At 29.5% G+C, this 23,400-nt stretch overlaps 4 protein-coding genes and 1 long non-coding RNA gene across 13 annotated transcripts in view; 3 read left to right on the top strand and 2 right to left on the bottom strand.

Moving 5' to 3' along the window:
* The window catches only part of LOC145936222 (TNF receptor-associated factor 6), a 68,475-nt gene extending 61,764 nt beyond the window's left edge, over positions 1-6,711 (top strand). The window contains exons 6-10 of the mRNA XM_083038197.1: positions 4,971-5,030; positions 5,269-5,399; positions 5,492-5,700; positions 5,772-5,889; positions 5,975-6,711. Of these exons, the coding sequence (XP_082894323.1) occupies positions 4,971-5,030; positions 5,269-5,399; positions 5,492-5,700; positions 5,772-5,889; positions 5,975-6,521 (1,065 nt within the window). The 3' untranslated portion in view covers positions 6,522-6,711. The remainder of the gene's footprint in view (positions 1-4,970; positions 5,031-5,268; positions 5,400-5,491; positions 5,701-5,771; positions 5,890-5,974) is intronic.
* Positions 6,712-7,332: 621 nt separating this feature from the next.
* On the top strand, positions 7,333-9,221 carry LOC145936225 (polyprenal reductase). Its single transcript, XM_083038227.1, has 5 exons — positions 7,333-8,057; positions 8,219-8,367; positions 8,463-8,651; positions 8,721-9,016; positions 9,083-9,221. Exons 1-5 carry the CDS (start codon positions 7,873-7,875, stop codon positions 9,173-9,175), a joined length of 912 nt encoding a protein of 303 aa, XP_082894353.1. The 5' UTR covers positions 7,333-7,872; the 3' UTR covers positions 9,176-9,221.
* A 132-nt stretch (positions 9,222-9,353) lies between these two features.
* Positions 9,354-11,459, bottom strand: Ostgamma (oligosaccharide transferase gamma subunit). Its single transcript, XM_083038226.1, has 8 exons — positions 11,318-11,459; positions 11,051-11,229; positions 10,846-10,963; positions 10,645-10,785; positions 10,389-10,529; positions 10,098-10,248; positions 9,831-9,996; positions 9,354-9,647 (listed from the first exon to the last, which is right to left on the bottom strand). Exons 1-8 carry the CDS (start codon positions 11,399-11,401, stop codon positions 9,632-9,634), a joined length of 996 nt encoding a protein of 331 aa, XP_082894352.1. The 5' UTR covers positions 11,402-11,459; the 3' UTR covers positions 9,354-9,631.
* On the top strand, positions 11,447-20,359 carry LOC145936220 (uncharacterized). 3 transcript variants are annotated; one of them, XM_083038180.1, is made up of 16 exons: positions 11,447-11,572; positions 11,730-12,621; positions 14,568-14,743; positions 15,073-15,363; positions 15,443-15,667; positions 15,766-16,242; positions 16,329-16,511; positions 16,606-16,821; positions 17,095-17,289; positions 17,370-17,503; positions 17,617-17,989; positions 18,108-18,338; positions 18,431-18,499; positions 18,607-18,713; positions 18,791-18,944; positions 19,773-20,359. In XM_083038180.1, exons 2-16 carry the CDS (start codon positions 12,576-12,578, stop codon positions 19,944-19,946), a joined length of 3,051 nt encoding a protein of 1,016 aa, XP_082894306.1. In that variant the 5' UTR covers positions 11,447-11,572; positions 11,730-12,575; the 3' UTR covers positions 19,947-20,359. The 3 variants fall into 3 exon arrangements, with proteins under 3 accessions (XP_082894306.1, XP_082894308.1, XP_082894307.1); XM_083038182.1 differs by having other exon boundaries at positions 16,606-16,806; positions 19,773-20,358; XM_083038181.1 differs by lacking the exon at positions 11,447-11,572 and having other exon boundaries at positions 11,672-12,621.
* The window catches only part of LOC145936227 (uncharacterized), a 274,129-nt gene continuing 269,392 nt past the window's right edge, over positions 18,664-23,400 (bottom strand). For 2 of the 7 annotated variants that reach the window (XR_014425354.1, XR_014425351.1), the window contains one exon: positions 20,546-23,028. This is a non-coding gene — a long non-coding RNA (uncharacterized LOC145936227). Of the gene's footprint in view, positions 18,759-20,541; positions 23,029-23,400 lie in introns of those variants that run through there. The other 5 variants (XR_014425353.1, XR_014425352.1, XR_014425348.1 and 2 more) reach the window with 5 other exon arrangements.

The raw sequence follows: 23,400 nt of genomic DNA, 5'->3' as shown, positions 1-23,400 counted from the left end.
ACTTTTTCATTTGCTATACATAAATTAAGGATGCGTCGCATAGGGTCAGCGGCATAAATGTATCAATTTCTAATATTTTAAGACGAGCCAAAAATTCATCGATTATACATTTTAATAGTACATTTATAACAGAATCATTTGTTACCAAACAGACACCAGCGTACAAATTTTTTAACTTGATATACATAAAATAAGGTTGCGTCGCATAGGGTCAGCGGTAAAAAGTATCGATTTCCAATATTTAAAGACGAGCCAAAAATTCATCGATTATACATTTTAATAGTACATTGATTACAGAATCATTTGGTACCAAACAGATACCAGCGTACAAATTTTTTAACTTGATATACATAAAATAAGGTTGCGTCGCATAAGGTCAGCGGTAAAAAGTATCGATTTCCAATATTTTAAGAAGAGCCAAAAATTCATCGATTATACATTTTATTAGTACATTGATTACAGAATCATTTGGTACCAAGCAGACACCAGCGTACAAATTTTTTAATACGATATACATAAAATAAGGATGCGTCGCACAGGGTCAGCGGCATAAATGTATCGATTTCCATTATTTTAAGACGAGCCAAAAATTCATCGATTATACGTTTTAATAGTACATTGATTACAGAATCTTTTGGTACCAAGCAGACAACAGCGTACAAACTTTTTCATTTGCTATACATAAATTAAGGATGCGTCGCATATGGTCAGCGGCATAAATGTATCGATTTCCAATATTTTAAGACGAGCCAAAAATTCATCGATTATACATTTTAATAGTACATTGATTACAGAATCTTTTCGTACAATGCAGACACCAGCGTACAAATTTTTTAACTTGATATACATAAAATAAGGTTGCGTCGCATAGGGTCAGCGGTAAAAAAGTATCGATTTCTAATATTTTAAGACGAGCCAAAAATTCATCGATTATACTTGTTAATAGTACATTGATTACAGAATCTTTTGGTACCATGCAGACACCAGCGTACAAATTTTTTAATACGATAACATAAAATAAGGTTGCGTCGCATAGGGTCAGCGGTAAAAAAGTATCGATTTCTAGTATTTTAAGACGAGCCAAAAATTCATCGATTATACATTTTAATAGTACATTGATTACAGAATCGTTTGGTACCAAACAGACACCAGCGTACAAATGTTTTAACTTTATATACATAGAATAAGATTGCGTCGCATAGGGTCAACTGTAAAAAAGTATCGATTTCTAATATTTTAAGGCGAGCCAAAAATTCATCATATATATATTTCAATAGTGTATTGTTTGCAGATTATCTTTGTACCATAAGCATACCAGCGTACTACCTTTTTGGTCTAATATACGTTATATAAATCTGCGCCGTATGGGATTTGCGGCTTAAATATTTTAATTTTCGATATTTCAAAACGTGCAAAAAATTAATCTTATATACATTTTAACAGTACATTGTCTGCACATTATTACGAATTATGCGTGACTGCATGCATATATCGCGGTAATATATGTCGAAACTCATTTCTACTGCGCATTCGGATTTCGAATTATATCAAGATTATCGAAAAGTGTCGGACGAAATATATTTGTGACTCTAATTAAGAAAATAATTTTTATTTTAAAAATTATATCTACGAAACCTTAATTGTAAATTTGTATTCATGTCTCACTTCTATTCTTAACTTAATAAATATACTACTTCTTATTTAAATAAATATATTAGAAAATATTAATATAGTAGGGTTATTAAATTTTAAAATAGTAATATGTTATAAAAATTAAAATAGCAATATATTGTGAATAATATGTTGTAATATCTTATCCTCGATTAATATTTTTGTTACAGAAATCAGCTGATTAAAACGTTAATTTGCTAATTAATTTTTAAAATAAGAATATGTTATAACATTTAAAATAATATGTTTTAAATAATGTAATATATAATTCCTTAAACTCGATTAATATTTATAACAGCTATCAGCTGATTTCTGTCAAAAAATATTAATCTAATATTAATCTAATATTAATCTTTTTGGTCTAATATACGTAAAATGAATCCGCGCCGTATGGGGTTCGCGGGTAAAAAGTTTTAATTTTCAATATTTTAAAGCGAGCCAAAAATTAATCTTTCATATATTTCAACAGTACATTGCCTGCACATTATGATGGTACCATCATCATATCAGCCTACAAACTTTTTGGTCTAATATACGTAAAATAAATCCGCGCCGTATGGGGTCAGCGGCTTAAAATTTTAATTTTTAATATTATGCGTAACTATATACATATATCGCGGTAATAGATGTCGATACTCATTTCTACTGCGCATTCGCAATTCGAATTATATTAAGATTATCGAAAAGTGTCTGACGAAATATATTTATGACTCTAATTTAGGAAATATTTGTCCTTAAAAATTGCTACGGAACCTTAATTGTTAATTTGGATTTATGTCTCACTTCTATTTTTAACTTAATAAATATATTACTTTATAATTAAATGAATAAATTAAAAAATATTAATATAGCGAGCTAATTAAATTTTAAAATAATAATATGTTATAATAATTAAAATATATAGCAATATGTTGTGAATAATATGTTGTAATATTTTATTCTCGATTAAAATTTTTGTTACAGAAATCAGCTGATTAAAACGTAAAATTGCTAATTAATTCTTAAAATAAGAATATGTTATAACATTTAAAATAATAATATGTTTTAAATCATGTATTATAATTCCTTAAATTCGATTAATATTTATAACAGCTATCAGTTGATTTCTGTCAAAAAATATTAATCGCACAGATAAGGCATTATAACATATTATTTATAACATTATTATATTAAATTTTATAACATATTTTTATGTTAAAATTTAATTAGCAATGTAATGCTTTAATCATCTGATTTCTATCAAAAAATATTAACCAAGTTTAAACAAACTTTATATAAAAATATTAATTTTTTATTTAAAATCGAGGAATGGCGTAACGCGCGCTTTTGTTATTCTAATCTTTTTCTAAAAAAGACATTAAGTCGATTCTCGCAAGTATTTTTGCCTTTTTTCCGCCAAAATATTAATCAAGTTTAAAGTATAATAACATATTATTTAAAACATTATTTTATTTTACTTTTTGGACTAACTGTCAAACTGCTAATTGCTAACCCTCGCGATGACAGCCTTTCGATGCTACGAATATAACACACAACGCGAATGTCAAAAATATTAATTAAGCTTAAAGTATTATCACATATTATTTAAAACATTATTATTTTATTTTATTTTATTTTGGTCAAACTGCTAACTGTTAACCCTCGCGATGACAGTCTTTCGATGCTACGAATATAACACACAACGCGAATCGACAGAGAACCAATCAGCATTGCGGAAAAGAGGCAACAATACTTCGAGACTTTCGAGAATCGACTTAACATGCACTTTTTAGAAATGGATGAATTTTTAATTTACGAGTATCATCAATTTGTAAAAATTATTTAGCATTATTTAATAAATTTAATTTAATTTAAAACAGTAGGTTATGTATCCCATATGTGCCACGTGTCTCTTAAGACGTTCGAAAAATCGTCCGAGTTAATAGGAATACATGTTATGCAAAGAGGTTGTTCAAAGTAACGTCGGTAATGAAGGTTGGTAAATTATCGACGTTATTATCGATAAATTACCAACCTCTATTACCGACGTTACTTCGATCAACCTCTTTGCATAACATGTATTCCTATTAACTCAGACGATTTTTCGGACCTGAAAAGACACATATTGCTACACTATACCTCTTCGCAAAATATGTTCCCCTATTAACTCAGACGATTTTTCGAGCGCAATAAGACATATATTATTGCTCGTTAACTATTTATCTCTTTGCAAAATATAATCTATTAATTTAGATGAATTATCGAAGATATTAAAAGACTCGTATTATTGCACGTTAATTGCATTAATAATTATCTGTAAATTAATAACAAAAATATATGAAAACTGATTTTTCTCGCAGATTCTGCCACTGAATAAGCGCAAGAGAGATTATAAATCAAATAAATAAATAAAAATCGCTAATCGACAAGCCGTTAAATGAAAAATAGAATTAGTAAGAAATTAGTAGAATTAATGATGTTTTATTATTATTAAATGTATATTTTTCTGTTTTCTGTACAATTTATTGTAATCACGGTCTTGCACAAATAAAAATAAATTAAATTATATGTTACAATAAAAAAATATAAATAATAAAAATAAATAATAGATATATATTTATATTATAAATAAAATATAAAATACATTATTATATTATTTTTTACGTATTATTAATCAATAATAATTTTAATAAATCGTGTATTGGATTTCTCGCGCATGCGCGTGGAATTTATATTACATATTCATATATATATTGAATTTTAGAAAATTTATTATATAGAAATTAAATATAAAATATTTATTTCGTCAAAAGAAGTCACGTGACCAAAAATAAAGATACCAATTCGTCAATTTTAGTCACTTGACGTCTTTTGCCGCTAAAAATGAGGGTCGAGCGTCAGCATGAAAAGGCACATTTAGTCACGTGACTATATTGCCGCTGGGTTGTAGCGTCAATGAAATGGAGGCTTTACACTTTTGTGACTTCGTTGTTAAATATATCACAGTGTAAAATATAAACCATTTTTACAAATAGAGGAAGAAAATTTACATTACCGAAATTTTTGACATGCTATAAAAGAGATTAATGAGACAATAAATGTTTCTTTTAGATAATATATGTATAAAACTCTACACGTTCATATATATATATATATATACATAAAGTGACGAATCTCATTGTCAGAATTTTTAAAAATTATTTTTACAGTCATCGATTCTATGAGAAAATATTGTCTAGGTAATAAAATGAGAATAATTTACCATAATTGTAGTTATATGATAATGTAATAATATCTAAAATTTAACAATCTCATTGCAGATTATGGAAACACCAATTAGCATGAATATATCTGCTAAGATCGCCGAGCAAAGTATAAACGTACGTATTTTTCATTTATTGTAATTTATAAAAATTAAGACATTCTTTTTTTTCTTATCCAATGACTCCTCTATGATTTTCTATGATTGTTTGTCAAATTAAAAATTAATGATTGGTTATAACAAACAAAGCTAACTTCCATCTCTAACTTCTACAATAGCATGCCTGCACTTGCTTTAAAATTCTATACTAATATGTCACTCATTTGTAAATCCATTTACAATTTCGTTACGCACAGTTTGACGAGAGCATCAAAGGCTATCTAGAGCCTAGATTCGAGTGTCCTATTTGTCTAACATGGTTACGCGATCCAATTTTAACAACCTGCGGACATAAATTCTGTTCACAGTGCATTTATACTTGGCTTGAGTAAGTTGCATTTTATTTAATCAAAAGTTTGTTATTATATACAAGTTGATTGCTTATTGCGGATATCAGGAAGTTTTATTTGCTTATATCAGGAAAGAGGGTGCTTGTTGTCCAGTTGATAGTCGACCCTTAAAATCCGGAAGTGATCTCTTTAGAGATCTTTACACTAGTAGAGAGATATCTCAGAAACGTACAACTTGTCCTTATCGGCAATTTGGTTGCCAAGTAGAATTATCTCCTGTGGATATGGAAACGCATATCAATCAGTGCACTTATAGAAGAAATCTTTCAGAATCTCAAGGTACATTTTATATAAAATCAAAGATATAAACTTTAATCTTCTCTTAATGTATTCTTACAATTGTTTGGTAGTACAAAATGCCAATAATGCGATGTCTGTGGAATCAAAATTATGGGATCCACCTCCAAAGAATGTAACACAAATTACAGACAGAGAAGAACCTTCTCCTGATTGGCAACAGTTACTCAAGTATTCTAAATATAATTATATATATATGTACTGTTTTTTCATATTATATTAAAATATATGTAAAAATTGTAAACTTTACTTCTAGAAATCTGTATGAAAGGATAGTAGTTTTGGAACAAGAAAATCGGGAGCTCTCTATAACAGTGTCTAATCAGAAAAATCAGCTTGCAACTCTGTGTCTACGAAATTGTAATGGAGTTTACATATGGAGGCTAAAATCCTTCCAAGAGAAACTCACGGCTATGATCAACGATCCTCTAAAAATGTTCTATAGTCCGGGTTTTTACACGAGTCCGAATGGATATAAAATCTGCGCCAGAATTAATATATCCTCTAAGGACTCAAATTATCTATCTTTGCTTTTGCATATTATGAAATCGGAGAATGATGACGCTTTAGACTGGCCGTTTAATGGCACAATGTATTTTGTATTAGTACATCCGCAAGATTCGGAGAAAAATATACGCGAAATAACATCGTCGAGACCAGATCTCGAAGCGTTTCGAAAACCTACGTGCGAATTGAACAAACGTAGCTTTGGTTATACCGAATTTGTACACGTATGCGACATATCCAATTTTTTGCAACATGACAGTCTAATTTTTAGAATAGAAGTCCGCGCGCACAATTAAAGATATTTCTAATATCAGCACGTATTTATAAATATACATCTTTCTATGCTATCTTGTTAGTTTAATATTATGATACACACGTAGATGTAGAATTTACAAGTATATATTTAAGTAAGTTTTGTATCAAATTTTATAGTTTTATGTATATATTTGCCACTTTCGTGAAAATGGCTCATCAAGGATTAACAATTATCGAGAGATTAATTGTTACAAATTTAATATTTGCAGAAAATGATTGATTTTTATTTCATATTAAATTCTCATTTATTTTTGTGAGATTTCTAATATTTGATGCAAATCTTACTAAACATGCTGTAGTAAGTTAAAAATGCACTAGATTTTTTTACTTAATATTTTTAGAACTGCATCCGTCCATGAATATAATAAAATTTTTCTTTTGTTAAATTTATCTTATATTTGATCTTATTTAATACATATGTATATATTAAAGCTTCCCTATTTGTTCTGCAGTTATATTGAATTATAATGTTAGAAGCATGTAATCTTTTTTTTACGATAAATGTCGAAATAAATTTGTTTGTGCTTGTGCTTGATAGTATAAATTGCTAAGGTATGCCGAAAATTCCTATTTTATTATCCTGTTTAGTATAAATGTATATATGTATAACTAAATTTGTATCCTACATTTTCAGCAAAAATGACTTGTAAAATTTATTTCTCAAGATTTACAATTATTCATCCATCTAAAAAAAGTTTATTAGTTTATCTCTTGCATTAATCTCTTATACATATGGAGAAAAATAATTTATGATAAAAAATGCTAGAAGAAAAAAGAACGTAAAAAATTTCTGATTTTTTATCAAGTATATAATTATATATAAAAATCACACACATAAGAATCTTGTGTATTTTTTTATTTCGTGTTTTCGATTCTTACATTATTCATACAAAATAGAAAGTAGAAGAGTTGATGAGCTATATATTTAAGTAGCGATTCAAGTCCGCGATGGTCGCTAATTAATATACATTATACTAATAAATATTTGCATAAATTATAACCTATTGTTGAAATATATTATGTGATAAGAAATTAGAGATAACAGACAAGGAATAGAAAGAAATAAGTTTTGTGTCAATATAACCATAGACTGCTTCGGTTGAAGACATGTTAAACTCACAAAAAAAAAAAAAAATATGTGATATATTAATTGTATTATACATTGTTGCAATATTCTGTATTGTGAGAAAAGTGGAACATTGGCTTAAGTATCACAAAGACTTTCTAAAGAGAAATTACAACTCACCTAAATTTACATTCACAGTTACCTGATCAGTTCACTAACAAATGTTAAGAGGTATAAATGAAATTGAATAAATACAAAATAACGGAATGGATATAAACATTATACACTACGTTTTCATTGCATCTGCATCGATTATAGTTTTACACACATTGTTATTCAAGTATATAAATACTTATTTACCTTCAGTGATGACAGATATTTTATATAGCAAATATTATGTTACCACAGCATCGCATAACTCGATATTAGCATATTTTTATGTGCCCAAAAGGTAAGTTAAAAATTAAAATATCACCAAGATAATTTAGATAATTAATACTGTATAATTTATTATATAACATTTAATAATATATTATTGTTAAAAATTTTTTGGAGAATATATATATATATGCTTTATAAATAATTATTAAGTACTTTTAAATTTTGTTTTAGATGGTTTAGACATTTTTATATTTTTTCTGGACCTGCATCGACTATTACACTTTGCTTGATTTCTTACAAATTTTTGTTTGATGGCCGTATACCTGAAATTGTATTTGCATTATTGGATATATCATTAGGAGCTTCAAGAAAACCTTTAAGTATGTCTTTTTTTATCTGAATATTATATTATTAATCATATAGAAATTTATATATATGTGCATAAATGTATAACTATAGTTGATTATTCTTTTAGTACCAGCAGAAAATGTAATTCTAGCCATTGTTCTATTAAATATACAATGTTGGAAAAGAGTTTACGAGACATGTTATGTTAATGTATTCGGTGATCAGAAAATGAGTTTAGTCGTTTATTTTATTGGTTTTATACATTACACAGGAGTATTTTTGTGTATTGTAGGTGAATCTAAAGGATTTATTAGAGGTATATTTTCAAAAATTTGCAAATATATTATCCTTTTGTCACAATTTACATATATTGCTTTTATTGCAGATTCACATACAAGTTTACTCTTGTATAAATTAACAACTACAGAATTAATCTGTACACTTATATGTTTATGGTCATCATACATGCAATTTCAAAGTAATTTTATTCTTGCGGGACTACGTAAGAATCAAGATGGCAAAATTGTAACAAAAGAACATAAGATACCATTTGGTGGATTATTTAACTATATATCAAATCCATTACAATTTACAGAAATAATTATATACATAATGTTGTCTGTGATACTTTGGCAAGCTTCTACATTCCATTACATCACTGTTTGGGTTATAACAAATCAGGTATAAAAAATATAGCTCTATTTTTCATTTTTTAGTTAAAAGTTAATGCAAATAATTTCTTTATAGTTGCTATGTGCAGTTTTGTCTCATGAATGGTATCATAAAACTTTCAAAAATTATCCAAAAGAAAGAAATATTTTAATTCCTTATATCTGGTAAGAAATATTATGGAAGAAACCAGGTATTATATTATATATCATTTTTTGAAGACAATAAATCGGTCAATAACTGATACATGCACACACACATACATCCACCCATATATATTTTATATATATACATTATTACTATAAAAAACGTTAATGAGTGATATACACACTGAATAAAAAACTTCAAGAAGTTTTCATCATTATATTAGTATTTAGAGTTATTAAATACATATTTTCATATAATGGCGTTTATCTCATTGAAAAACAGTTTTAAATATGTAGTTTTAAATATGGATTTTTTACACCATATACAATATAATTAAGATATCGATACAACATTTATAACAATATATAATCTTTTACCCTTTATGTGTGAAAAATCTTCTTGATTACCTATTCCATACCACATTGCCAAATGTTTCACATCATAATGAAAAATATATGAAAATGTTTTTTCTATACCTAGTTATTTGAACAATAAGCTGAAACAGACAAATTATTCTTCCCTGGGATACGAATGTAATAATAATTCTTATAATGATTCAAACATGAAGCATGATGATATTGAGATATAATTTTTTCAATATTTCCAACAATATCATCATGCTCCAACATAAAACATGTTTATATTAATTATTTTTATCCAGATAAAATGTTTTACATACCTATATGGATAGCCTTGTGCTTTGTTCCTAAATATTGATAGAAGAAGACTAAAGAAAATTGCGACTAATCCCAAACCTATCACAGCAAATATCCTGCGCTTTTTAACATCACCTTTACGAGCTGCAGCCTCAGTCATTAGAATCATTCCTAATACTACTGCTCCATCTTTTCATACACAATTAAGGTCTAAATATAAAGTGCAAACTCAATTTTCTGTATCTTTTTAAATAAAATAATTTTTGAGAAAATTGATAGAAAAAGGATACTTATGACCATAACAATGTAAGTTTCCAACACAAACTGTCCTTGAGAGGATCCATGAATATAAGCTACATTTCCATTTGGTGACTTGTGAATAAAAGGTGGACCTCTAATATGATTCCACATTTGTCCAGATGTCATAGTTAAACTGAAAAACTAGAAACACAAGTAAATCAAGATTATTTGTTTAAAAAGTAACAAAAAATTTATATATATTAAAATACTTTATAATTATATTTATTAAATAAATTTATGTATATATATAATTTATATATAATAGTAGAAAATATTCTTACCAAAGCACCGAGTCCCCAAATGGTTTTATTATAAATAAAGTCCAAATTGTTACGTCTGAGATATAGAAAACCTCCTATGAGAACTAACAACATTACTACTGCTACCGTGCCAGAGTAATTTGGTGGTCTGAATACCCTGATCTATAATTAACAATAAAATATTATTACAAAATTAAGTAAAATAAATATTATGACAAATATCAACATTATTTCATGTAATTAATGCGACATGCCGCAAGAATTGTAATAGTATTACCTGAATATCTGTACGTTCACCAATCCATTTTGCTATCGCTTCTGCGGCAAATCCTACTCTCTGGATATCCATAGTATCAGCAGCCTTTGGTTTCCCTTTGGCTGGAAAATGCATATAGACTGGCGCAGTGTTCAGCCTCATCTATAATATATTCTGTGTTAATCATATTCTTTTACATTTTTGTAGATATTTTTGATTTACCAATTGAAACACATCTGATCCTTCATCAAAGTCGATAGAGACAAAGAATAACTTGTTGGAGTACACCTGAGAATATCGAAACGAATTGGCTACTATTGTAAATTCATCGTTGGCATGTCTAAAATTATGATAAAAAATTTATTTAATATACCTATACTCTCTAGTAGTAATATATTCACACGAGCATGTACACATGTCAGTTTACCTGCAAATCTGACATTGCCTCTGAGGTGCCATCGCAGTAAACATAACTACGATAGAATAATTTCTCGGAGTGGCTTTAATATACTGTTTAAATTTTGGCCCATTGAATTTCAATACTGATCTCTTCATGGCCATTTCCATCAATTGTTGCACACGCTCCGTCAAGGAGGAACCTTGATTCTGTGTGTGGGAAAGAAAAAAATAGATAACACATGGAGCATTTGACCTGCCAAAATAATGGTTAGTGGAAAATGTCAAAAAATCTCACGTTTTTCGTTCTGTATTGACAGGCGACATAGCCTAGGCTCAAGACGACTAGAACCAGGAATGTAGCATAAAGTTTATACTTCATCGTGAACGGAGGATTTATGTGCCACGTAATTTACAAGAGAGAGAACGAAAAACGTCTCCTCTATACCGGCGACACGAACTGATCAGCGTCAGCCATTGATAATCGCGTGGACTGCGATATCGCGCGAAGTCTCATTGGTCCATCCAATTACAACGTGGCATTTGACGTATAGTGAGTGCAAACTATTCGTATCTTTCTTCTTCAATATTTATTTTATTTATTTATTTTTTTTTACATCCATATTTTCTCTTGTAATTATAAGAAACCGCAGAAAATGAGCAAATATTTCGCTTCATTTTTATTTTACAAGCATTTTCCGCAATTTTAGATTCAGTCAGTGCCGTAACTAGGCAGGGGCAACAGGGGCACATGCCCAGGGCCCAGAACGAAGAGGGGGCCTTGAAATAAAATTGAACAAAAAATTGTTAAAATATAATATTTGCAAATTTTAAATTTCTTATCTTATTTCTTGGTGTACGCAAAAATTATTTATAAACAATTGTTATATCATTTTTGCTTTATTATTATATTTCCCCCAAAAAAATTAAGGAGCTCAAAAATAAAACCTTGCCCAGAGCATATAAAAAGCTAGTTACGGCACTGCATTCAGTATTTGTGGGAAGGAAATAAAAGCGAGAGAGAGAGAGAGAGAGAGAGAAAAATATTGCGAGAGAATATACAGAAAGTGCAGCTGAAAAAAATGTGAGCCAGCAGCGGTGCAATTTGCATTGTGCAGAGTGCAAAGAACGATGACGCAAGCGCGCAAGATCAACAGCTGATTGGTCGCTCGCGCGACAGCCGCGTCATCTATGCGACGAGTCCTTGTTGTTGGGTCGTCATTTCAAACTAACCGTCATTTCAAATCGAATATAACCGATGCGAGAAGCGTGTTGGAGCATCGTGTCGTCCAGAAGGAGCAGTGTTTAGCGTGATTGAGCGTGGTTTGTATCTTCGTCCTCGCCGAAGCGGGGAACCGGGCTAGGGAGAGAGAGAGAGAGAGAGAGAGAGAGAAGGACCCAGAAGGATCATCGACGAGGAACTGTTGATCGGTGCCAAGGATTGTTTCTTACCGCAGGCGTCCCGAACGTAAACAATCGTTCGGTAAGAATCTTGCAGAGCGAAGGATTGGACGAGGATTGTTAAAGAATATTTTATAAACGTGCGATAAGGCGATATGTCTTTCTCCAAGGCGAGGCTACAGCGATTCAACGAACTTGAAAGTAAGTTGTTTGTTGAAACTAGTAATGAGAACTTATGCTGCGTCGAATTGGCTTGGTTGATTTCCTCCGAATTTTTTGCTTCATTTCCTTGTTTATCCTTGTATGTCTAAAATGATAGAGAATTCGATTGTGCCTATAAATTGTTGAACGGAGTAAAATAATGCATGCCTTGATGATTTTTTTCTTCAACACGTGTTTTTATCATTTTACATGGTATATAGCTATGTTGTTGTTCTTTTCCAACTTGTAAAATTTTATTTTAAATACTGACAGAATATAATTTTTGTTATGAGATTTTTTTTTATGAAATGCGTAATCAATATCTATGTGAATACATAAATGATATCTGATAAGACACTTTTTTTAACTTCAAGTTTCCTTGAAATAAACTGAAAAATACATGAACGTCACCTTTACAATATTTTTGTTGTGTTAATATTAATGTATAATGTCAGATATGTGTGTGGCGGGAAAATGCTGAGAGCAAAAGAAAGAAAGAGAAAGATAGAGAAAGAAAAAACTACACAGATCACATATGAAACTTTAATAGATAGAATGTATTGTCTTGCATTTTATATACATATCTATTATGCTCCATAATTTGTGTTTTTATTATAAATTAAACTGAGAGATTCCAAATTGATATTATAATATATGTGATTATATTATTTTCTATATTTAATTAAAAAGTAAAAAAAATATAGTTGATTATACTTCTATATAAAGAGATATTAAAAGAAATATTTATATTACAAAATATTTATATTTAAATTATATTTAAAACATTTATATTTAAATTATATTTAAAATGCATTTTTTTTATATGTATATAGCAATTTTTCGTGCATTTTGTATATTTTTTCAGTTAAATATATTCATAAAATAAGTTTGAGTTTTATACGTGTGTTAATACTTTTCTCTTTATTATTTATATATATAAAATACAATTTAATGTAAATAAAAAATTATTATATTTGACAATATAATATAAATAAATAAATGCAAATAATTCTTATTATAAATATTATAAAATTATTATAAAAATCCAAAAATTTTTTCTATAAATTTCATTTTTAAAATACAAGGAAAAACGTAACAATGTGAAATCGATTATAAGATATATAGGTAATATTTTAATCTGTTATACATATTCTTTAATCATATCTGTGTTTTCTGATTATGATCATTGTTCTTTTGTTATTTGTATTTTTATTTTTCTTGTAGTCTCCTATTGTAGATAACTGTTTGAATAAATGAGAGAGAGGCCTTATCATATTTTATATTTGTAATTTTTTATACTTAACGTGTCTCTCTCAATCTAAGGACCTTTAAATTTCATATATTGATCCCCACGAAGAGAACGCGCGGCAGACAATAAAAGAAGAAGACGCGTTTTATCGCGTATGGACACGATGGGGTGGGAACGTTACTGGCTCTACACCTGGGGTTATTCTACGACCCCATAAAGATATATCCCTCGCATTCAGAACAGCTGTCTTTCCCATTTGCGCCTGTGTCTCCCCCTGCGCGCCAAAAGGAAGTCTATTTAACCGCGTCTTTCCTCTTCTTTGTCCTTATAATGCGTTGCACGGTTGCGCAATATTATGTTATTATTTAAGAATTGTTTTGTCAAATTTAAATCTACCCCGAAAATAACAGAAGTTCATTTGCTATTATTGGCCGCATTCAGCAGACTCAACAGTTGAGCAATTTTCCGATGTCATTCGATGCTGATTGGCTGGATCTGAAAGTAGAAACCAATCACGTTCGATTGCTACTTAGCGGTTGAGTCTGCTGAATGCGGCCATTGACGAGATTGTCGATATAGATCTAATTCTTTTGTATCAGAAATTGTAAAATTAAAACATTATAAAGATGATCTAGATATGTCATTTTAAAATAATTTTACATGTTATTCTGATTCATTATGTGTTGTGATTTTGCAGATGAAACACCTCCACCGGGTGCTTATGATCCGAAATTCGAGACTAAGATAAGAGGATCTGTTATCGAGAAATCTGATAGATTTGTAGATAGTAGAAGCACAAGCAGCGCGGAATGCAATGTTTCGAATGTATCAGGAAGGAGTAATACGATCATGTCGACTTCTGTTTTCCGAGCGGTAAGATTTATCATAAATTTTGTCGCCGATTTAAGCGCAATTGCAATACTAAAGCAAAACTTTGCTTATAAAAATAATATATAATGAATAACTGCAGAAAAAAGAACTATACATTATTATTAATTAATCTTTAAATATGTATGGATTCTTTTTATTATGATTTTCTAATTAAATGCGCTTTCTAATTAAATGTTAAAACGTGGAATATATTTGAATGAAAAAAAATATATAAAAATTTGCCAGATTTTTTTAGAAATATTACTTTGATTAAAATAGATTACTTAACTTGAATATATCGTACAATCAAGTATAATTATATTTTTATGCAGCCTCAATTGCCACGAAAGCGATTGGTCACGAAATCGACACAGCCCGCTTATTCTAATAATAAGGCAAAAAATGGACACACATTAAAAGATCAAAATATGAAATATGAATCTAACGAGAAACTTGCGGATCTTCATGTAGAATGTTTAAATAAGGATAAGACTATACAGGAACATGAGAGGCACATAGAGGAAATGAAAGAAGACCTGCGAAAATTAGAAGCCGAGATAGAGAAGCTGCACAAGAAACAAAATGAAATGGAAGCGCAGCATACAGAAGATATAGAAGCAATGGTTAATATAATAATTTCAAATAAAAAAGTTATTTGTTATTTACCAATATCAGTATATTGTTATGCTTTTTTATTTACAGGCTAAAATGCAACAAGAAATAATAAACAATCATGATGATAAACATCAAGCAGAAGTGCAGCTGCTTCGCATTCAATTATTAGAAGTATCTGATGAAAAAGAACGAGAGATCTCAACACGAAAGACAATGGAAACAGAACTCAGAAATCGTGCAACCGAATTATCAAAAAAAATAACAGTATTAGAAGCTGAATTATATGCCAAGAAAGAAGAGAAGAAAACAATGGTATAAATTAGATTATTTTATTTTAAAAACGTAATGTATAAATTTTGTTATACTAAAAATTATATTCCATTATATATATATTTTTTTTTCTTTAATAGCTTGAAGCTCTTGAAACACGCATTGCAGATCTACAAAACAAGTTAAAAGAAATGATACACGATTATGATACCGAAATAGGATTATTACAAAAAGAAAAAAGTCAACTCGATGTTTGTGTTATGGATTTGATTCAAGAACGATCTAATCTTGAATCTAAATTGGAAATAAAACAGAATGTTATTTTGGAACTTCAGGTTCAGTTATCTGCTCTACAATGTGAATTAGATGAACTTAAAGCGGAATACGAGAAACTTGCCGACAATTCCATTAAACGAATTTCCGATCTCACTGACAAACACGAGAAAGAAATTCAACATTTGAAAAATGATTTCCTGAAAGAAAAGAACAAATTATTAATGGAAAGTGAAACTTATAAGACATGTGAATCAGAAGCAAAAGCGAAAACAAATGAAATGAAAGAAACAAATTCTTTTCTTATAAAAGAATTAAAAGATCTTCAAAGACTTTATAAAGATGTATGTATCTTCTATGTATATACACACACACACAAATTATTATTTTAATCATATAATTTTTATTTAATTTTCTTATTTATTTTCAGGTAAGTCAACGATTGGAACAGGCTCAGACTGAATTAGAACTCTCAAATAAGAAACATATTATTATGGTAGAAAAATATAAAAAGAGTTTAAATGATGTGAAAAATGTACACGATGAGGAAAAATTGAAACTGCAGCAATTATTAAATAAAACCAAAGAAAAACATTTGGAAGAACTAGAAAATGTATGATAAAAGTTTCCATTTTAATTGTAGCAAATGTATAATTGTTTATCTTTAATTATATAATAATTAGTATATACATATTATTTTATTATAGATTACATTAATAAAGGATCAAGAATTGGATGAGTTAAAACAAATTACCACTAGAAAAATCGAAGAGGAAATTAAACGAATAATGAAAGATACTGAAGAAATAATTAAAAATACCGAATCTGATAAAAAAAACGAGTTAGCAGCATGTCGTGTCGAAAACGAAGAACAAATAAAAAAAGTGATTGCTGAATGCGACGTGAAAGTAAGCGGATTACACGTGCGTAAAATTCCAAACATCACTGATTAATTGTTTTCGTTGTTTTCTATCACTTGTGTGAACTCTAATTCTTAATTCTTAACTTTCTTAACTCTAATTCTTAATTTTGAACATTGCAATTTGTATCAATTATTATGAAATTATGTGTGCATTGCCTGTAGCTGTTTGTCTGTAGATGTTGTCTTTTAGTTTTCTGTGATGTTTGAGAAAATGTTTATTATAATAGAGTAACATCTTCACAGATATTAAAATAGAATTTTTCTATTTATTTAGGTCAATACCATGATGAAAGAGACACAAAACACCGTGGAAGATGAGATGCAACTTAGCAATGAAAGATATAAAGCATGTTTGCTTCGTGTAGAAATGGAGCGTGCTGCATTAGATAAGAAACTTTCGCAGAAAGATGCTCAAATGACCAAGCTCTCTGCAACACTCAAGGAGCTTAGAGAGTCCTTACAAACTCAGGTGATTGTGCATTACAATTGATATTGTGCATAATAAAATTGTTGTTCACAAATAGAATTATGATAAATTGTGATGTATAGGAAAGTTGTGGTCAAAGTTTGCAAATTGAATTGGATAGAGCGGAAACTGAATTGGCGGAGGAAAGGGGAGAATTGAGAGCTTTAAAAGATCATATCAGAACAGAAGCGGCCGAAATGGTTGGTAGAAAAAAAAGGTTAATATCGATAAGTTTCATTTTTATAATATCTAATCTCTAATTTAATTTCATTTTAACGTGTGATATTTTGATTATTATAAACTGATTAAACATCTTATACAAATATTTAGGTTTGAAATAATAATAAAAGAAAATGAAGCATCCATTATTGCGCTTAGTAATCGTTTGGTGCAGAGTAATGCTGATGTGGAAAAACTGCAGAATGAATTGAAACATAGTGAGGATTGCGTGCGCGAGCACAAAGATCTGCTTAATGTGATGTGCAGTAACAATCAATTGGTAGAAGAGCAAATTCAAACTTACATGAAAGGATTAGATACTCATAGAGAGCTGATAGATAAATATGAAGTTAATAATTTATCTCAATTTAAATTAATAAGATCTATTTTTGAAAAAAAAATTGAGAGCCAGAAACAGAAAGTAGCAAAAGAAATTTCAAGACTTCAGAATGATTGCAAGCAGAAATCTTTACTAAACGATGAGGTAATTGTATACTTATTATTGCAACTCATTTTGAGATTGGTACTCACTCTGTACAATTTACAAAACTATTAAGATGTTTCTAAAAGGTTTTAATTTGAGTTATCAAATTCTATCGTAGTTAAAGAAGCAACTTGATGAACATTTAACAATTTCTCATACATTCTTCAACATGGAAAATCAATTACTCGAATTAGAGGAAACAATTGATGCTCTGGATCGTAGCAAATCACGACTGGAGTTGGAAAATGTTAAACTTACGGAACAATTAAAGAACCGGGAAGAAGAATTAGAAAAAAATAATCAATTACTTGAAGATCAAGCAACACAACGTAAAACTATTATAGACACGGTAAGTTTGAGTATATTGTTAAAATGATGAATAATAGCTTAATATGCATTTATTAAAAATTATTTCTCAAAAAATACTCAAAATATTTACAGGCAAACGGTCAGATAGAAGAGCTTTCTCAAAAAGTGGAGTGGTTCCAAGCAAGAGAAAAAGATGCAGAGGTAATAATCTTTTTTGAAAACAGCTAAAGAATTCGTCATTGTGTTGAAATAAACTAACTTCGTAAAAGAATAAAACATAGTCAAAAGAATAAAATGTCTCGTTACAGGAAACCACTTTATTATTAAAGCAAAAACGAATCAAATGGAGATCTTTGGAAAATATACTTACGCAACAACTTCAAGAAGAAAAAGCGCGACGAGAAGAAGCCGAAGAGTGAGTACAATTTAATACGAAAGTCCTTTTCATTGATCACGAATTCTAAAAATAATAATGTATTTTATTCTATATAGGGAAGTCAAGAAAATTACAGAATTAAATAACCATCTCACGAAGGATTATGAGGAAATTAGTGAAAAGTACGCGAAAGTAATCGGTCATCAGAATCCTAAGCAAAGGATCAGACATGTTACTGACTTAAAAAACAAGAATTTTTATTTGGAACAGGTGCGTTTGGTTAGGCTTACTGCGATTGCATTTTTTCTTACAATTTTTACTGTTTTTTATACGTATGTCAATTCTGATATATTTATATCTAAATATATATATATAATTATATATATATGTATTAGTATTATATATATATGTATATATACATATGAATATTATGAATATATGCATGTATTATATGTGCATTATGAGGAAATTAATAGAAAGTACGCGGAAAATTATTACTTGATGCGTTTGGATAGGTTTATTGTGTTCGCATCTTTTATTACAATTGTTGCTGTTTTTTTAATACATGTCAATTTTGATATATATACATATATATATATATTTAGATCTATATGCATATGTATGTGTGTATGTATGTTTGTACATATATGTATGAATATATATCTACTTACTACATTTTTTCAATGAAAGTGTCGCTATGAAATCATTAAAAACACTTGTATATGCAATATCATTTGCACGTTCACGAACCCAATCAGTAATGCAATAACGTTTAAGTTTGGCAGGAAATATGAGTTGTGATGTACATTCTGATTATCATGTAAATAATATACCAATTATCCAAAATATCTTCTAGCTACATGTTTTATAGAGATTTTTTTTTTTTTATAGAAATAAATATTTTTATACTTAAGCAAATCTACATTGCGTTTTTATTTGTCCAATAATATACAATACTGAATTGAATTAGTTGTAATTATAAATAAATGTATGTGTGATATGTGCTGTTTGTATTTTTGTATATTTTACTTTTGTGTTTTTTCTAATTAAAAATTTAATATGATTATGATAATAATGACTGATAATGACTTTTTTTAGGAATTATATAAGAAGATCAAATTAATCGAACAACAAGAAAAGACTATAGAAAAGTTAAAAGCAGAAGAAAAACGATCTCATTGGAAAGGCAAGGAAAATGTGGGAATGGTACATTCGACCCCCATTTCTTCACCGCACAAGACACTGACGCCATTAAGAAGTCGAAACGATTAATCTTAAGCAGTAATTCAATAGCTTGTCTTCTTAATTTATCGATCTAGATTATAAATGTTTAAAACGAGTTGTACTCGAAATAATTTTCTGACAAAAGAACAAGAAAAATACATTCGCCGCGATAAATACTTGTACTGTTAAAAAAAAAAAAGAAAATTGATTTTTCGAAAAAAGATATTTTTTATAAATTATAAAATAATTGTTAATATCCTTTTACTGTTAATTTTGCCATTATGTTTCAAACTTGACATGAATGTATCTCATTTCGGGCGATATTTTTATTATAAAATGTAAAGAAATATTTTTAATATATTTTATTTCAATTATTTTTGTATGACTTAAGTATGCATATTGTATGAATTGATTATTATTAATATAAAACATGTCTAACTGCTAATAACTTTATTTTTGATTAATATAAAGATTTGCTACAGTACATACATATACATGAGTACATACATATATCTGATAAAATCATTTATCAAATAATATAATGTGTTTTATAAATTTTATAATATATTTTATAATATATATAATACAATATTTTAAACATTTTTATATGAATATATTTTATATGAATACTCTTTCACATACACGTACAAAAGATATAATTTCTATTCATAGGTTTATGAAAATAAAATCAATTTTATTCCGGATATATCATAAAAATAGAGAATTATATCGAATTAAATTATTCAAGCAGAATTAATTTATTAATTAGAATTAATTTTTTGTTAGTAATAATTCAAACACTGTAAATATAATAACCATTATTTTAAAAAATTAGATGCTATAATATTTAAATAATATATAAAAACAGTTTAAGAAGACAAGTATTTAAATAATGCGTTAATTATTAATATTTTATACAGTGGTATTGTTCTATAGAGTAGTATTATTCTATAATTATTATATAAAAGAGATTACGCGACGGAAAATCTGTTGTATAATTATTAACAACTGATATTATATGTATATAGATTTTATTATGCTCAGTCATGCGCCTGTACGAAGTTGTCACGATGTACGCGCTCGTATTTTATATATCCCATCCATAGTTGCTCTTGACACTAGTAATCACTGCTCTTTGAACTCCTTCTCTTTAAGGTCAATAGCTACATGAATTTTAAACATCCTTCGCGATCTAATTAGTTTCTTATCAACGTCTCGTCTATTTACCGTTAATAACGACGGCTCGCCCGCTCCCTAAAAACAGCGTTTTCGTGTCAAGGTGCAAGACTTACAATTAGATAGCTCGATCTCTATGACAAAACCCCGCGGATGTAATTTGTGGGGCGGGAACGGAAACTTTGGGAACAGGATTCGCTATATCATCGCGTAATTTAGATTTTATGCTTCGCGTGATCCTGTCGCATCGGATTAGACGCGACATATTAAGATGAATTTAAATGAATATATAATCATGATAATAAATTTAAATGAATATATATGTATATTACGATCTTTTCGAATGCAAAGCATACTAATGACTGAAATACATTTATTAATCCTTTAAGATACATTTATTATTCCTATAGTCTAGCTGACTTTTATGAATTTGGATATTACAGTAATCTCTTGGGAAATTAGATAGCGGATTGGATTAATACTGATTGCATATATAAAAATAATTGCTTTTTAGTCACCATTATAATATGTAAAATAAATCAAGTGAATGTAAGTGAAATGAAAAAGTTTTAAATACAAACTGAATGAGTTATACATTTATTTATTTTAGATCAATTTAAAATGATAATAACTATGATATGCTGTGCTAGAAGAATCCTTATAAGGATTCTAAAAAAGAAATTTTATATTTATATAATATTTATATTATACTTATATTTACTTATAAAATATTTATTTTATATAAAATATATAAATCGGAATTAAAAGTAAAATGCAAAGTAGTTTACGCTGCAAATCGATAAAAAATATTTCGAAAGACATATCATACGTGTAACGGGTGAGATAGTTCACAAGAACATCCCAAGAAAGCGCTGGTATCCACATTTTCGCGTAACTAAAATGAAATATATACTATTGTTATACTTGAGGATTAACAACACATTGACTAACCACGTATTATTGTTTATGTTAATTTTGAATTCGTGAGTCTCGAACATAATGTAAGATCTAACCATTCTAATCTGCGCATAAAAACTTGATGATGATACATTAATATCGATATTATATGTATACAATTACGTTAATACATTTTGTTTAAAAAAAAGAGTCAATTGTAAAAAACAGTCTGTAAATGAAAAATAATTTATTGAATTCTCGTATACGGATTAACACTATACAGATGAAATATTTTACTGCACGCGCAATGCGTATTGTTTGCGAGAAACGAGTCACGTTCTCTCGATCTAAAATCCTTGCGCAAAAAAAAAAAAAAAAAAAAAAAGATCGGCTGTCGCCGAGTGACCCCGCTTCTACAATTGACTCTATTTTATGCGATTCGTCTCCGGAAGGAGAGCTCTGTCTATTCGTCGGCCCGCACCCCTGGAGCGGCGAAAGGGGTGAAGACGCCAGGGGAAGGAAAGGAGTGAGCAGCGGTTGGCTGCTGCGCTGCAAGGATCTCGCTGCAGAAAAATTACCGGTTATTGCCGTCGCGGCACGACGTTATGCACGGCGATGCCGACCTTTTTAAAGGGGTCGGGAGTTGACGTGCACCAGCGAGCCTTCGCGCTAGAGCTGGCTAGCCGGAAGGGATTTGAGCGTGAGAGAGCTTTCCCCGGAGCCACGATAATTACCCCCAATGGTCAGCGGGAAAGCGGGTCTCACACCGCCTTTGGACGCGTATACCCCGGTTCCTGCATTCTCCCGGTCCTCGAACGCGCATTAAGCCGTACGGATTAACGGATACGTCGAATCTCTCTCCTGATGTGCCGTCGTGTTGCCCCTCCACCCTCTGGCGCATCGATAGCGCGGGCACGTGTGTATGTATGCGTCTACACGCATGATTTCCTTGACAGATCTAATTTGCACGAGAGAGGATGGCGTGTTATGGCCAATTTCGATTGATTCCCCTTGTCTTTGGACCAGCGATACTTTCCGTCCGCAGAGCTTCTGTACCCTGTAAATAAGTTGACCTCTAATTATCTTGAAATATAAAATCTTAGCGATATTTTATATATTAATTAAGCGATGTTTGTTCGACATGTGTTTATCAAATTACATGCGATATGCGACTTATAGAAAAGTATAATCACAATCACAATCTGTGACGTTTGTTCTGAACGTTATTATTACGTATGTACGTAGAAAGAGATCGAGCGAGTGTAGGAACTTGGCGCAAATTCTACTTCATACTAACTATTAGCCGGGTTTTGCGAATGCAAAGGAGATCCGAGTAATCCCGCACGTGTGACGCTGTAATTAAATATTTGTGCAACGCATGGTGAAGGAGGAAGGCGGCTCTGCCGAGACGTAAGTTTGTGTGCCGTCT

This window comes from Prenolepis imparis, unplaced genomic scaffold (genome assembly GCF_030444845.1).
Source record: "Prenolepis imparis isolate NDT839.2.m4 unplaced genomic scaffold, iyPreImpa1.0 SCAF_5, whole genome shotgun sequence".
Taxonomy (NCBI): Eukaryota; Metazoa; Arthropoda; class Insecta; order Hymenoptera; family Formicidae; genus Prenolepis; species Prenolepis imparis.
The sequence above is the reverse complement of the archived record's forward strand: the minus strand, read 5'-3'. Positions and strand labels throughout refer to the sequence as shown.